The sequence below is a fragment of the Siphateles boraxobius genome, unplaced genomic scaffold, assembly GCF_051911475.1.
Source record: "Siphateles boraxobius isolate OS27281-9 unplaced genomic scaffold, OSU_SipBor_1 12, whole genome shotgun sequence".
Taxonomy (NCBI): Eukaryota; Metazoa; Chordata; class Actinopteri; order Cypriniformes; family Leuciscidae; genus Siphateles; species Siphateles boraxobius.
Window position 1 is genome coordinate 34,789,231 of NW_027508722.1, and position 14,045 is coordinate 34,803,275.

At 37.9% G+C, this 14,045-nt stretch overlaps 1 protein-coding gene across 8 annotated transcripts in view; it reads left to right on the top strand.

The window, feature by feature from the left end:
• slc12a7b (solute carrier family 12 member 7b) overlaps nt 1-14,045 on the top strand; it is a 64,264-nt gene that overhangs the window by 5,511 nt on the left and 44,708 nt on the right. For 2 of the 8 annotated variants that reach the window (XM_077219218.1, XM_077219224.1), the window contains exon 1: nt 9,573-10,043. The exons of 4 other annotated variants lie outside the window; for them this stretch is intronic. In XM_077219218.1, coding sequence (XP_077075333.1) covers nt 9,938-10,043 — 106 coding nt within the window. In that variant the 5' untranslated portion in view covers nt 9,573-9,937. Of the gene's footprint in view, nt 1-9,572; nt 10,044-14,045 lie in introns of those variants that run through there. 2 more of the 8 variants (XM_077219217.1, XM_077219223.1) reach the window with 1 other exon arrangement.

Genomic DNA, 14,045 nt, shown 5'->3' on the forward strand with positions numbered 1-14,045 from the left:
CTCAGGCGTTGAAAGTAGCAGGTGGTCTCTTAATGCTAAATAAACTCTGGCCGTCAGAATCAGTTTAGTGTTATATCTGTGTCTGGGAGACGTGCACGAAGAACCAACGCAGGCCAACGTTTAAAGGAATAATTCACTCAAAAAGTTGTCATCACCCAAATGTCGTTCCAAAACTGTATGACTTACTTGATTAAATTTTTTAGGACCCAAAAGGGGATGTTAGCCTAGTTCGGAATGTTTTTCATTAATAATCCAATCGTGATGCACCATGTTTGAATATGTGCATTATTTTATATATAGTGGCTGTTATTGAATAGAAAAGTGTAGCGTGAACATTTTTTGAACAAACTCCTTTTGTGTTCTAGAGAAACATAAAGACATACTGGTTTGAAATGACTTGAAAATTTACATATTTGAGAGAACATTTTCTTTAATTGTGGGCCATCAGACTGTGTGTCCAAAACATTAACAGATTGTCTGGTGTCTGGTGGACACTGTCATGTCGGTCTTATAAAATCTAAGTCGATAAACCCTCACAATCATTTAGATAAACTGAGCCGCTGGCACCGTGGGGGGTTTTGTTGGCCTTGCGTTTGGCACAAGCTCCCATTTCAGGACCTTCTCACGGTCACCAGGATCAAACAACCCTCTTGGATAATCTCGAATTCTCTGGATATTTGTCTTGTGCTGCAGAGGAGCAAAAAAAGCTGTCACCTGATCTTGCCGTGTGTGACGGACAGCTGAAGCATCTGCTCCGACACTTGAGATGTGTGTGTCTGCCAGAACGCCTGAGTATCTGTCATCGGCTGCTTACACTCGCTCCGCTTCAGAAGCAGAGAACCTCCGTTCATCTACAGCTGTTGGCTGTAATGTGTTGAAGGATGTTTATAGCAATTATTTTATATGTGCCAAATGGATTAGTGCAGATTCCTCGCGCGACGGAGGTCTGTCGCTACGGCGTGACATTTTCTGATCACTCTGCTATCTGTTTTTAAGCTCCCTGTAACGTTTCCACTCTTGTACAGTCAAGACTGTTTTAGAAACAGTGACACACTGGATAGGGGGGAACATCTACTGTAACAGACATGCAGTCTGTGTGTGTGAACTTGTTCTGTTAGTTACAGTTAGATTAAACTAATGAGATAAAGGCCAGTTTAAAGACCACTCTTGGTCAAAATCAAGTTTTAAATTTAGTTTATATGTCTATGTGGTGTTTTATTATGGTTTAAGACAGATTTATCAGTCAACACCATTGCTGAGCATTTCCTCTTTAATATTGAAGTGTACCAAAGACCGCCCCTGTTTCCAACCATCACAAATCCTGTGAGTGTGGGGGCGGGGCTTTTCTCCATTGACTTCCTATGATGTTCAAAGTGTTTCTATTAAGTATGCTAATTTTTAGAAGGCAGCTTTCTCATTCTGAGATGTCGAACGGGATCATGGTTTGTGTAACATCACCAACACATTATTAGCTGTTTGATAATGTAGTCAAGCCAAAGAATAATCATATCAATTACTGTTATGTGTCTGATGTTGTAGAGAGTGATACATTAAACACATTACCATTCTGATTCATCAACTTGTAAACTAGTCTGTAATAATTCATTATAACTCTTCTTCTGAATGAGTTTCTGGTTCAAACATATATGGCTGAATTACTTAGCCCTATCGCCTAACGATTACAGTCCCATTGACTCCCTGTGCCAATGCATTGATGAAGTAAACAATTGGATGTGCCAAAACTTACTTCAGTTAAACAAAGACAAAACTGAAGTCATTGCATTTGGAAACAAAGATGAAGTTCTCAAGGTGAACGCATACCTTCAGTCTAGGGGTCAAACAACTAAAAATCTTTAGTTGTTAGTGGACTAACGTAGGGAATAGGCTTTACTTAGTGAATGAGGGTTTAGGGGGCGATTTCAGATTAAACCCATGTTCTAAAGCAGGGAAAAATAGAGGACACTGACAACGCGCTGACAGACAGGAATATTATGGAACAAAGTCTCAACTTTCAAATTTGGTCAGTCAAATAAAAATTAAACAATAAATATGCCTACCGTTTTGTGGCTCTTTAATGTGTTGTGACCGATTGCCTCAGTTAAAGCCAAGTTCAAATCCACCCACGTTAATCACTCTCCTGACTGCTTTGTCGAACAAAAATTGTGGATTTTGATTGGTCAGATCACATGTCAATCAAACTCCCTGCGATGGATGAATTGAGGCTAATTTAAAAGTTAAAGTGAAGTGCGCACTGCCGCACCAGCTTTTTATAAGCGTTGTTCCAATTTTTTTTTTAAAATTAGTTTAGTTTCCACCGCACCAATATGCATGCTTGTGCCAACGCACGCAGTTTACGTTTGCCTTAAATTAGTGATTTAAAAGCCCCCGCCGGTGATACCGGTATTACCGGTGTTGTCACATGTCGATTAACCGGTGGGAAAATATCCTCAGTCCTCACCGTCACATCCCTACTCTACGGTAGTGAAGCATGGACCCTTTACTCCCGGCAAGAACGCAGACTAAACTCATTCCACCTGCGCTGCCTCAGGAAAGTCCTGAGCATCTCCTGGCAAGACCGTGTCCCAAACAAGGACGTCCTGGCCCAGGCGGGAATACCAAGCATGTTTGCATTACTCTCCCAGAAACGCCTGCGCTGGCTAGGCCATGTCAGTCACATGCAGGATGGTCGTATACCCAAAGATCTAGTCATGTCAAGTCACCTTTATTTATATAGTGCTTTTTACAATGCAGATTGTTTCAAAGCAGCTTTACAGAGATAACAGGAAAATAATGTTGTAATAATATAGTTAAATATAAAATTAAATGTCCCCAACTAAGCAAGCCAAAAGCCAATGGCGGCAAAAGCGAAAAAGGCGACATCTACAGCGAGATCTATGGTGAAATCTACTCTACAGCGAGCTTGCTACGGGCTCCAGACATGCAGGAAGGCCTGTTCTTCTACAAAGACGTTTGTAAACGAGACTTGAAGGCAGGCAACGTCAACCCAGCAGTCTGGAAGCAGCAGCTGCAGAGGCAAGCTGTCAAAACAGGCATCAAGGTGTCTAAGAAGAAAAGAGAGTACGAGTGTGAAGAGTGGAGAAAGCGCAGACAGCATCAGTAGATATAGCACCAATAGATTCAGACCGAGGCACATACTACACCTGGAGCAACTGCAACAGAGCCTGCCGCCCCACAATCAGACTGTACAGTCACAGCAGGAGCTGCAAACCAACCACAGACTCCTTGATGCATATTCCAATGTCTCCAGAGACAGAAGGATGCCAACAAAACACTACTTCTACACTCATTTCTTTTCAGTGGAGCTTAAATAAACTTTTTTTTATTTTTTCAGTTAATGTTTATTTTATTTCAAGTAACAAATGAATTTGTTTTATGGTTTTAGTTTTAGTTAATGATATAGCCTTGTCACACACTCTTCCTGTTTCGACATTCGTATAACTGACATTCGTAAAAAGCCCCATATTGGTCAACATCAAGATGATGCATTACTAAAATGCTTTAGTTCTCCTTCAGGGTGTAAACCAGGGCAAATTAGTCTGCTTGTTTGCTCTATAAATGTAGCATGGAAATATTAAGGCAGGTCTAAAAAGAAATCTTTGTGTAAAAACTTGTCAACAAGTGGAAAGTTGGGTTTTGTAGATGTCATGATGCCAGGAAAAGATTTCTCCAGTGCATTTCACAGTCTAACTCCACACTGTTGTTTCGTTGGCATGATCAATGTAAAATCATCAATCGGACTGAACTGTCAAACAAGCCCACAATTTCTGCTGTGGAAGTGTTCTGCTTGCTTTACCAAAGACAATCAGCAAGTGGCAGCAGATTTCTTCCTGATGCTTTTGTTACATAACAACACTTTAAATACCCAGCACACTAACTTTAACCAACTAAAGCTTCTTATAGGACACGAATTGTTGTGAATTAATGTTTAGAGCACTATGACAAAATATTTGCTTTGCTTCCAGGCTCAATAGTGTTCACACAAGGCTGTAAGGTCATATATTTGGGACTGAACTTGCAATATGATTGTTTAGTTGTTTTTATTGGAAAAGACAACCGCTTACATATTACTTTAAAATAATATTTTATATATTAATTTGACATATTACTTTAAAAAAACACTATAGTAAAAACAGTTAACAGTAAATGACCTTTACAGTTAAAAATTATATGACCATTTTCATTTCATTATAAAAATGATTTATTATTTTTGGAAAATATTATACTATGAAATGCCTAGAAAATTGTTTGTATGTTTCTTTTTAATTATCTGCAATGTACATTGGATTATGTATATACTGTATGTGTATATACTGTATATGTCTTTGGATTTTGATTCCACATTATATGTCTGTTCTGACCACTGCTGTGACCCGCAATTCACCCGCTTGACCCTTCTGTCATCTCCAAAATCTCTCACAATTGTCGGTGTTTGTATTGTACATTTGTGATTGTGTTAGACTGTCCAAGTGTTTATAGTTTTTTTATTATTATTAATTGCGTCACTAAGCTTTTAGATGCAGCCCAGCCTTCAAAGTGCAGGAAATGAGGCCGGACGAAACAAATCCAGCTTCATAAATCAACTCAGCTGGATGTGTAAATCACACAGTTTCTGACCGGATCTGATTTTGAGACTATGGTTGATCTCACCCGCCAGAACCACTGTGTCTGGGATTAGCCAGTTGGAGTTTCCTTCAAAAAATGTGCGTTTCAAAAAATGTGCGTCATGTAGTTTGCACTGCCCAGTAAATCCAAACACTTTGGACATTTTGCCATTTAAAGGTTGTTGCACAGGTGGAACCAATTTATTAGAGCAAATTCCTGACAGCTTTTACATTTTCCGGTTGCTCTTTAGTCATTCCTGGGGAAAAGATCAGGTCTGTCCTGACCATGGATGGCATATTTACATCTGTGTGGTTTTAGTTGATTTCATTATAATTATTTTGAATTATTTTATTATTTAGACAGATGGCCAAAGTTTAGCTTGAAATTATATAAATATGATCAAGATACCTAGCCTATATAATATTTACATTATGTAATTTATATATATATATATACTTTTAGTTATAGTTTAGTACCTATAGTTACTTTTTTATAGTCAATTGATGCATGTACTGTACATGTATAACAGCATTTCTGTTGTTTATGCTGTAAAATCCTCTTGCTTTTTCCTAGTATTATGAAACTTTAACTTTAGGACAAGATAACATATTTTTAAATTTGAAACCAAACCAAAGTCCATCATAATTGGAAATTCCTTATCGAGATAACTAAGCAAAACTCTTTCAGCTGTTGCTCCTTTAGCTGAAAGTGAACAGCTGTCAATACTTATATCTGTGACCGCACACAAATGATACCATAAGCAACTTACAGTTCACAGTTTCCACATCGGACATAAGTAGCATGACGAATCAAAGCTATATCAAGCCCATTATAATCAGTGAAGTGCTCATCTCAGGCTTTGCAGTGTAGTTCATCTCTGTAAACTCTACTGAATAGTTCATTCTGCCACATGTAAATACCATTGCCCAGCCTTAAAGTAGCATAAAGAAGTTTCAGTAGTCTTTTCTTCCAAACTGTGATGTATAATCGAGTGAAATTGCTTCTGGAACAAAAACAAATCAGGGGCGGGGCTTGATTTTGTCCATGTTGGAATTGATTGGTTGGTTGGATGGTTGTGGTTTGCTATTGGTGGATTTCATGTGAGTGACAGGTTGCCCCGCCCTCGTCATCAGAGAAGAAAAGAGAGGGGGGGAAGGTGTGCGAGGCTTCATGATGTTCACAGATAAATAATTAAAAATAAATACTGCAGTATTCCATAAAAAAACAATCAAGAAATTTGATTTCATGCTGACTTTAATGCAGTAATGGATTTATAGGGGCTTTTACTGACTCTGTGAAGGTTTAATTGAGAGTAAAGAGTGTTGAGCAATAATGCAAAAGTAAACAGCATCAGTACGTCTCAGAATCCTGGTGTTTTTGGTCCATTAGTCAGTGCATGTTATTTTTATCACTATGACCGGGCCGGTTTGACCGTTGAATCCTCCAGTGGGCCGTTAGTGTTCTTGAGTCTCTGTTCTGAGCACTGCAGTGTAACTCAATCTGAAGTGCTCGACTCCCAGAACAACCTGCATATCACTGCATCCTGTGTGTGTGTGTGTGTGTGTGTGTGTGTGTGTGTGTGTGTGTGTGTGTGTGTGTGTGTGTGTGTGTGTGTTGCCTCACAAGAGCAGTAGCATATTAAACTGGAGCCTTTTTAGGGTCTTTCTAGGAGGAATTAATGGTCCACATGTCATGTTGATCACGAGGAATGTGGAATAAATCACATTACTGATATGTGCTTTGACTTCCTCTTTGCAAATCTTTTATGGCTTCAGTGTGTGCGTCGTCCAGCATCGTCTGTGATTCAGACATCAATGATTCCTCAAATCATGTGTCATGTAGAGGAAAGATGTACTTTTTTAAAGTCCCCTTGTAAGTCAATCATTTTATCCCTTAAAACTCATATTTGATCACCAAAATGACATATTTAAGCGTTTTTCCTTGAAAAAAAATGTATTCATGCATTAAAATAGCTTGAATGTAACGCGACACTCTTGCCTCATTTATTATGCATGGTTCTATGGATATGCAAATGAGTCCCGCCTCCACTCACTCACTCAGCTCAGAGATCAACTTGCTGAAGATCACACCGTTGATCTGATTGGTTGCAAGGTAGTTTGTGACGTCAGAAACACCAGCGATTTCAAACCGTGGTTTTGAGACTGTCTTTGCTTCACTGCAGTTTTAAGGAGAAAATACTCAGCAATGCTGTTGACTTGTGAATTTGCACATGGTTTGTCTTAAAGCATGTTTAAAAACACCACAGACATATAAACAACATTAAAAGCTGGGTTTTCACCACAGGGGGACTTTAAGTGAGCAGAACCTTCAACCTGCTGGACTTTAAGACGGGTGAACAAATAAAAAACATAATTTTTCACATACTGTACATTATTGCAAATCCTAAACAGTCTGTCTGAAACGCGCTGATTTCTACAAAGCCCCTCCTTCCAAAAAACCGAGTGCTCTGATTGGCTAAACACCTCAAGCGTGTGTTTGAAATGTAATGGCCCTTACCGTAAGCATTTGTAAAAACAGAGCTAATAATAATAATGCCGTCTGTTTTAACGTATTAGTTCGAGCTTGAGTCAGATATTGATAATTTTTTCATTGCTAGCACGACTTGAGCAGAATGTGTGACAGTGATAAGTCTAACCGGCGGTGTGCTCTCCAGGTTCAGGAAGCCGTCCTCTGTGCACAAGCAAACGTTTGGGTCATACTGCTCAGGAACAGCTTTATATAAAAATCGTAACCTCTGTTTAACCTCTAAAAAGGTTCACTGAAGCCTCATCTTCTTTTATTGCGAATGCATTTGGGTCGGCATTATGCTAATATTTCACATTGTGACGTGGACGTTTGAGAAAGTAATATCTGGACTTCAATCAATATAAATCCTTTTGGCTGGTCTGGAACTGCGTTCTCTGTTAGATAAAAATAAATCGCTTTGTGAGAGACTGAGCTTTGTAACTTTGCAGATCGTATGCATGCACTAACAGATACTTTACACATTAAAGGAAAAGAAAAACATTAAAAAACATCAGATGTGACCCCTTTAATTGTATTGAATGTGCACTTGTAGTCTATAAAACTACTTGCAGATAATGTTATATAAATGAAGTACATTTAAAGTACACTTCCATGCTTCTTAACACACTTAAGTACACCTTTAAAAGTGCACTTTTTTAATACTCTCTTTGTCAAGCTTTAAAGTACACCAATTTTGATGTTGACTAACATACTACGAACATGTAAAGTATTTGATTTATAATTTTAACTTTAGTGTGTTATTCAATATTACATCTTAAGTTAATACAGTTTAAGTGTACTAAATTTAAACTTCCTCATTACATATGTGTAACTGCAAATATATTTAAATACATGACATGAGTTTCAATTGAAATATTTTTTTTAGTATATTTTTGTTTACCATAAATGTTTGTCAGTACATCAGACAGTAGCCATATTTTAAAGACAATAGAAGTAATTATGAAACCAAATTCCATATAAAGATATACTTAAGTCCTATACTTACAGTAAGTGGATCACTTAAACACTCTAAATTCAACTAATTGCATTTAATATACATTTAAACCGTATATATTTTACTTTAATTGCCCTAAATCCTGAAAACATTACATTCAGTTCACACTTGAGTATTTTCTTTAAATTAAGTATATTATTTCCCTAATAACTACTCATTTTAAAAGAATGCCGCTGTGTACTTTTTTTCACAAGTGTTCAGTATTAATTACATTTAGGAATGCTGCAGGTTTTCCTGTTTTCTCAAACCCTCTTGTCAAAAAACGTAACACACCTGAAAATTTCACATCAACAACTGCAACAAAAGCAAGCAGCAAAATTATGAGTTGTTTAAGCAAACCATTATTCTTCTTTTAGGTTTGGTAGATTTCACTGAATTTTCTTCTGTGCAACACACTTTTCATTTTCTGTTCTAAATATTTCATTATGTAAAACTCTGTTAGATGTGAATCTAGAAGTTTCTACGCAGCCAGTGCAGACATGTCATTTTACTGAACTAAAGTCAAAGGTCATGAAGACAAAACAGACTTGTGAAGCACGACAACTATTGCAGCCAAAAGTTCCCACGGTACAGTATATATGTCAAGTCTCATATTAATCGTGTGGAATAAGCACTCCTTAAAATAAATGACTCTGTTGAAGCGCAGAGATATGCTGTTTGTCTGCTTTAATGACAGACTGCTGTATTCCTGCACTTGTGTTTGCATTGCACACATGAGCGAGTGCGTTTACACATGCATACATACAGTAAAACGCTTATTACGGCTCGAATCTCTGCTTTGATGTTAAAATACTTTCTTCTATCCCAGGATAATGTGTAGATTTACTAAGTCTTGTAGTCTTTTGCAAACACGGTTAAGCTTTTTGGCCACATATGGGTTTGTAACCTGTTTTACAGCTGTAATGTGACGTACAGTACTGTTCGAAAGTTTGGGGTCAGTAAGAAATTAATACTTTTATTCATTAAGGACGCATTAAATTGATCAAACGTGACACTAAAAAAAATTTATAATGTAATTTCAAATAAATGCTGTTCTTTGAACTTTCTATTCATCTAAGAATCCTGAACAATGTATTCGTAATGTTTCTTTGGGAACTAACTAATATTAAATAAGCTTTTTTTAGATTTTACATTTACATTTACATTTATTCATTTAGCAGACTATTTTTTCCAAAGGAGTACAAAAAGCCAGTAATCTTTTATATTATTTTATTTTTATAATTATTTTATTTTAACCATTATTTTATAATGGTATTTACATCTGGCAGAATAAACTATTGAGTTGAGTTTACAGAGATTCATTTTACCGATTGCACTAGTCTTCAACTACTTTATTTATTGTATTTGAGTTTATTTCAGTTTATTTTAACTTAAGTTATGAAAATGTTTTTTTTATAGATGGTTTTAGTTTTAGTTAACGTTAGTAACCCTGCTGAACAGGAGGAAGTCCCTTGAAGAGGTTCTTAATCAATAGCTTCCTTTATCTGGTGTCGTGTCGTGTTGTGTTGTGTCTGGAGGTTCTCTGCCACAGGCGAGGACAAGAGATGAAGCTCGTGTGTGCAGAAAGGACGGCCCACAGGGTGGAGCTTACACAACTCCTTATATGGGCGACGGCTGGTCACATGATCAAGCCGGTGTCAAAGAGATAGGAGCACAACTGAGAACTTCGAACCACAACTCAAACAAGCCAGCGCAAGAGGAGGAGAGTCAGAGTGTGTGAGACAGAGAGATAAGGAGCAAGACAGACGTCTCGCAGAGACACATGGTGAGAAAATGCCCACCAACTTCACCGTGGTCCCCGTGGAGGATGGCAGAAATTCGGCTCAGGAAGACTCTGATGACAACAACGTCCTGAAGGAGGAGGATGAAGAAACCGTAGGTGAGGCTGGGAGTTTTCTACACTACGGTGTGTGTGTGTTCAAACAGCCCAGCTGGAGCTCGTGTATCGTGCGCTTCAGGTTCACTTAATGGGTCACTGTCCGTAGTTTGTTTGTCTTTCTCTCTCTCTTTCTCTCCGCGCTGAGCGAACACGCCTTCTCTCTTTCCTCTTTTCACATGGGTGAGAGAGCATGTGCTGAACACTAGCTCACGTGATTGTTTGAAACTGTTTCTTGCATCTTTAGTGATTTTATTTAAGCAGTTAATGCTTCTGTTAGTGCACTTTATCACTAGAAGAGAACTGAATCTAGTCAATATTTCTGCCTTCACTGCAGACATGGCAGCAGCTTGGACTTATTTCTACATTCACTGCATAGTTTAACAGCATGTTTCCTGTGCCAACTAAAGCAGGGGGGTTTGAATGTGCATGAAAAATTCACTGTGAATTAAGCTGGCAATATAAAATGAATCATCACAAACTTATCCCAGACTTTATCATTAGACACATTTTGCAGTCCTTGACAGAAATGTTAATAGTAGCATTTCACATTGAATATTCATGATAAATTCAATGTGATTTGGCAAGCTATACAAGATGAAGCATCATCATGAATATTTCAATATTTTGATGCACTTTTGTATTTGGCTGTTACTTTTTCTGGAAGACTTTATTGTTTTGTCTTGTGGAGGCTGCAAGAAATGTTTATGATAGTGTTTCATATTTAAAGTAGCACAAATGGTGATTAAGTTCGTAAGTTTGATTCATTAATGTGAATCAAGTCTGAATCAGTGATTTGTTTGCATCATTCCAAAAAGGTTTGCTGTGACTTTTTAGTGAAAACATATTGAAAATAGGCATGAATTACTTTAAACTAGTTATTTACAGTATTTTTTTAATATATTAAACGTTTAGAATTGATTTGCCTACATGTAGGTTGAAATCATGTTTGGAAAATGTCATTTTAGATACCTAATTATTGAGATGTATATTGAATATTGGCTGTAAAACAATGACATTTCCATCAGTTATAAACTGCATCTTGTAACGACCACAGGTCATTGAGTTCATCTCTATTGAATCTCTTCAGAAACGAACTGTTGTTACATGTCGTGCACCACCCGATGGCTTTTCTTCTGCTAATTGCTACCCTGGCTTACAATTATGGCCCAAATTTTCCAGGCTGAGTAGAGGAACTGAATGCATATTAAGGGTTATGTAAGCGGGCAGTTTTCTGTGTTGTGCAACGGCTGTTTTTCTTCCCCGTCTCTCCTGTGAGATGGACACGGACTCAGATTCCAGTCAGTGCTATTGATTCAGTAATGTTGCTTGCTTGCTTGCTGTTGGTTCCCGCCGGTGGGAGTTTAAGACTCCACCCTTCTCATTCACCATAATATCTGGAGCTGGGCATTGTCTTTATGTCTTTGTGGCCTTTACAGATGAAGTACACAGTGTCCATATAGAGTTGGCCGTCCTCGTCGTATAACCACAAGAGTCTCCTCTGAGATAAGGACGCTCTCACTCCCTGCGTTTCTGCCTGATTACATATAACTAGCATTCAGCACTGCGACTGACATCTGGATCCAATTATTCCCCATCTCCACCCATGGAAAAGGCAACCTGAAATTGAATAACAGAGTAACTGTAAACCCTCTCAGCATGTACTTTATCTTCTCAAAGCATTCAGCTCAGCGAGAATAAATATAGTTATATGAACTTGTGTTTTTGGATTAAGGAGGCGACCCGTCTGTTACGCTATTGTCCGAATTACAAGGAAACAATGCATGTTGTGATGTTTTATGAAACCGATATCAGCAGAAAAACAGGTTTAGTGGATTTTCGATTCACATTTCCCATGTAGTTTTTTGCTGATTCCAACAGCGCCAAGCAAGACGATTATTAAAATCATCCACGTCCTAGTGTGTATTTAAACAGCACAGCTTGTGCCTATGATAACCGTTGTTAGTGGGTCCTAAAATATAATTTTTGATGATATCAGGCAGTGATTCATGATTCCACCCTTTATTACATGGACTTTTGCACAACTCACAGTTTAAATGCTGTAGAAATGCAGATTTTTTGTCTCCAAGGACAGTAGTGTTTGTTTAATGCACAGGGAGGATTTTAGAAGTGTGCATGTGAAATAATGATTTATATGGATGAGAAGTGGTTGATGGTTAGATGAACTCATCTTTAAAAGTCAGTTCTTATGCACAGTGTGTGTAATGAGGCAGGCTTCATCTTTCTGTGTCAATGATCGGTTACGAAACCATGGACACTCGGAAGAGAAAGGAGTCAAACTGAGTGTGCTCTGAATTCTTGTGATTTGTGCCAGGCAGATCAAGATTTAATATGGCAGAAAAACTTGCTAAATACTAATAAAATAAAATTAAATACTAATAAAGTTGCTAAATAAAGCTTAGAGGATGCTCTATGCTAAAACCTATGTTGTTCATACTCTAAATTCTGAATGGACGAGCTGTGCTGCACAGGAAATTGTAAACAGTTAAAGGTGGGGTATGTGATTTGGAAAACGACCGGCAGATTTTGAAAATACACAAATCAAATGGTCCTACCTTCTTTCCTCCAACGCGGACTCTTACTCCACCCATTCGAAGAACATGGACGCGCAATCATGCACGAGCGAAAACTCAGATGCGCGAGAGATTGTAATGACGATTTACTACTAATTATGGAACCGGCTTTACTGACGACATGCGCATGCGTCACGAACTTTGAGTATGCGCAGGAAGGGGGTCACGCGCGCTGGGGGGAGGGGGGTGTGGTACGACCGTTTGATTGACGAACTTACTGTCCAATGATTCCAGGTGGTCTTGGAAATGATTGGCTGGAGTTTTTCGAGTCCTGCCCGTTCCACAGATGATTAAATTGCTTAATTTTAATTTCAGTGCTTCTAACTCAGTGGCTGTAAGTGGGTTAGGAATAGGATTTCAAGTTATTTTGAAAAAATGGACAAAAAAGAGAATCACATACCCCACCTTTAAGTTCCACTTTGTGCCTAAAAAACTTAAAAACATGTTTTTCCTCATCCTGACTGGTATGGGACATGTCATGCTCTATAAATTTTCATAATGTTTTCACATGCAAATATAGTAACAGAGTCCTTACCACTGATTTCCATGCAAATGTATCTACCACAGTTTAAAAGTTACAAAATATCAGTTGACACATTTATATCTTTGCACCAGCTCAACTTGATAACGGCAGTGTTATAAATCAAAAGAAGGCCTGGTTTTCAGCTTTATTTGATTAAGTTGATGGATATTCCTGGACATTCACTGCTGTGTGTTGTGTGTATACGAGACCTCTTGTCCTGCTCAGACCTTCTGCCCGATATCAGCAAGGACTTTTTCATTCTTCTAGGATGTGTTTTGTAATTTTTGTTTTCCAGCATTGCTTTCCATGCCGTCATGATCCATGTCATTTTTCTCCCCTGACCACTGACGAGTGTAACACCATCCAGATGTGGAGAATATAGAAATCCTCCTGTGTGTTTGTGTGTCAGTGTTCACACCACACCCTCTTCACACACACCACCGCCTTCAGCTGCGTTTGCTCGTGAGAACCAGATAAACCATACATCAGATAAACCAGCGCTCGCTGTATGTTTTGGATTTCATAATAATTCCACATTTTTCTTTACACATCTGCCTGCGTTTCTTAAAGAGATAGCTCACACAAAAGGGGAAATTCTCACATTATCATTTCAATCTCGTATGCTGTTATTTTTTTGAGGATCACAAAAGGATAATTTGATGTCTTTTGAAGCTGTTCGGCAGGTTTATATGAGGAAAAGACCAAAACTCTCTCAGATCTCTGCATTTTCAGAAAATAATCTGCTGTTTGGGTAAAAAAAAAAAAAAACTTATTTAAAAAGTTTTTTTTTCAAGCCCAGTAGCAGATATTATTTTTTTGTTTGTAAGCAAATGTTGATACATTTTTCAGAAAATAAGACATTTTGCTTCTCTTGTAAATGGATCTTGA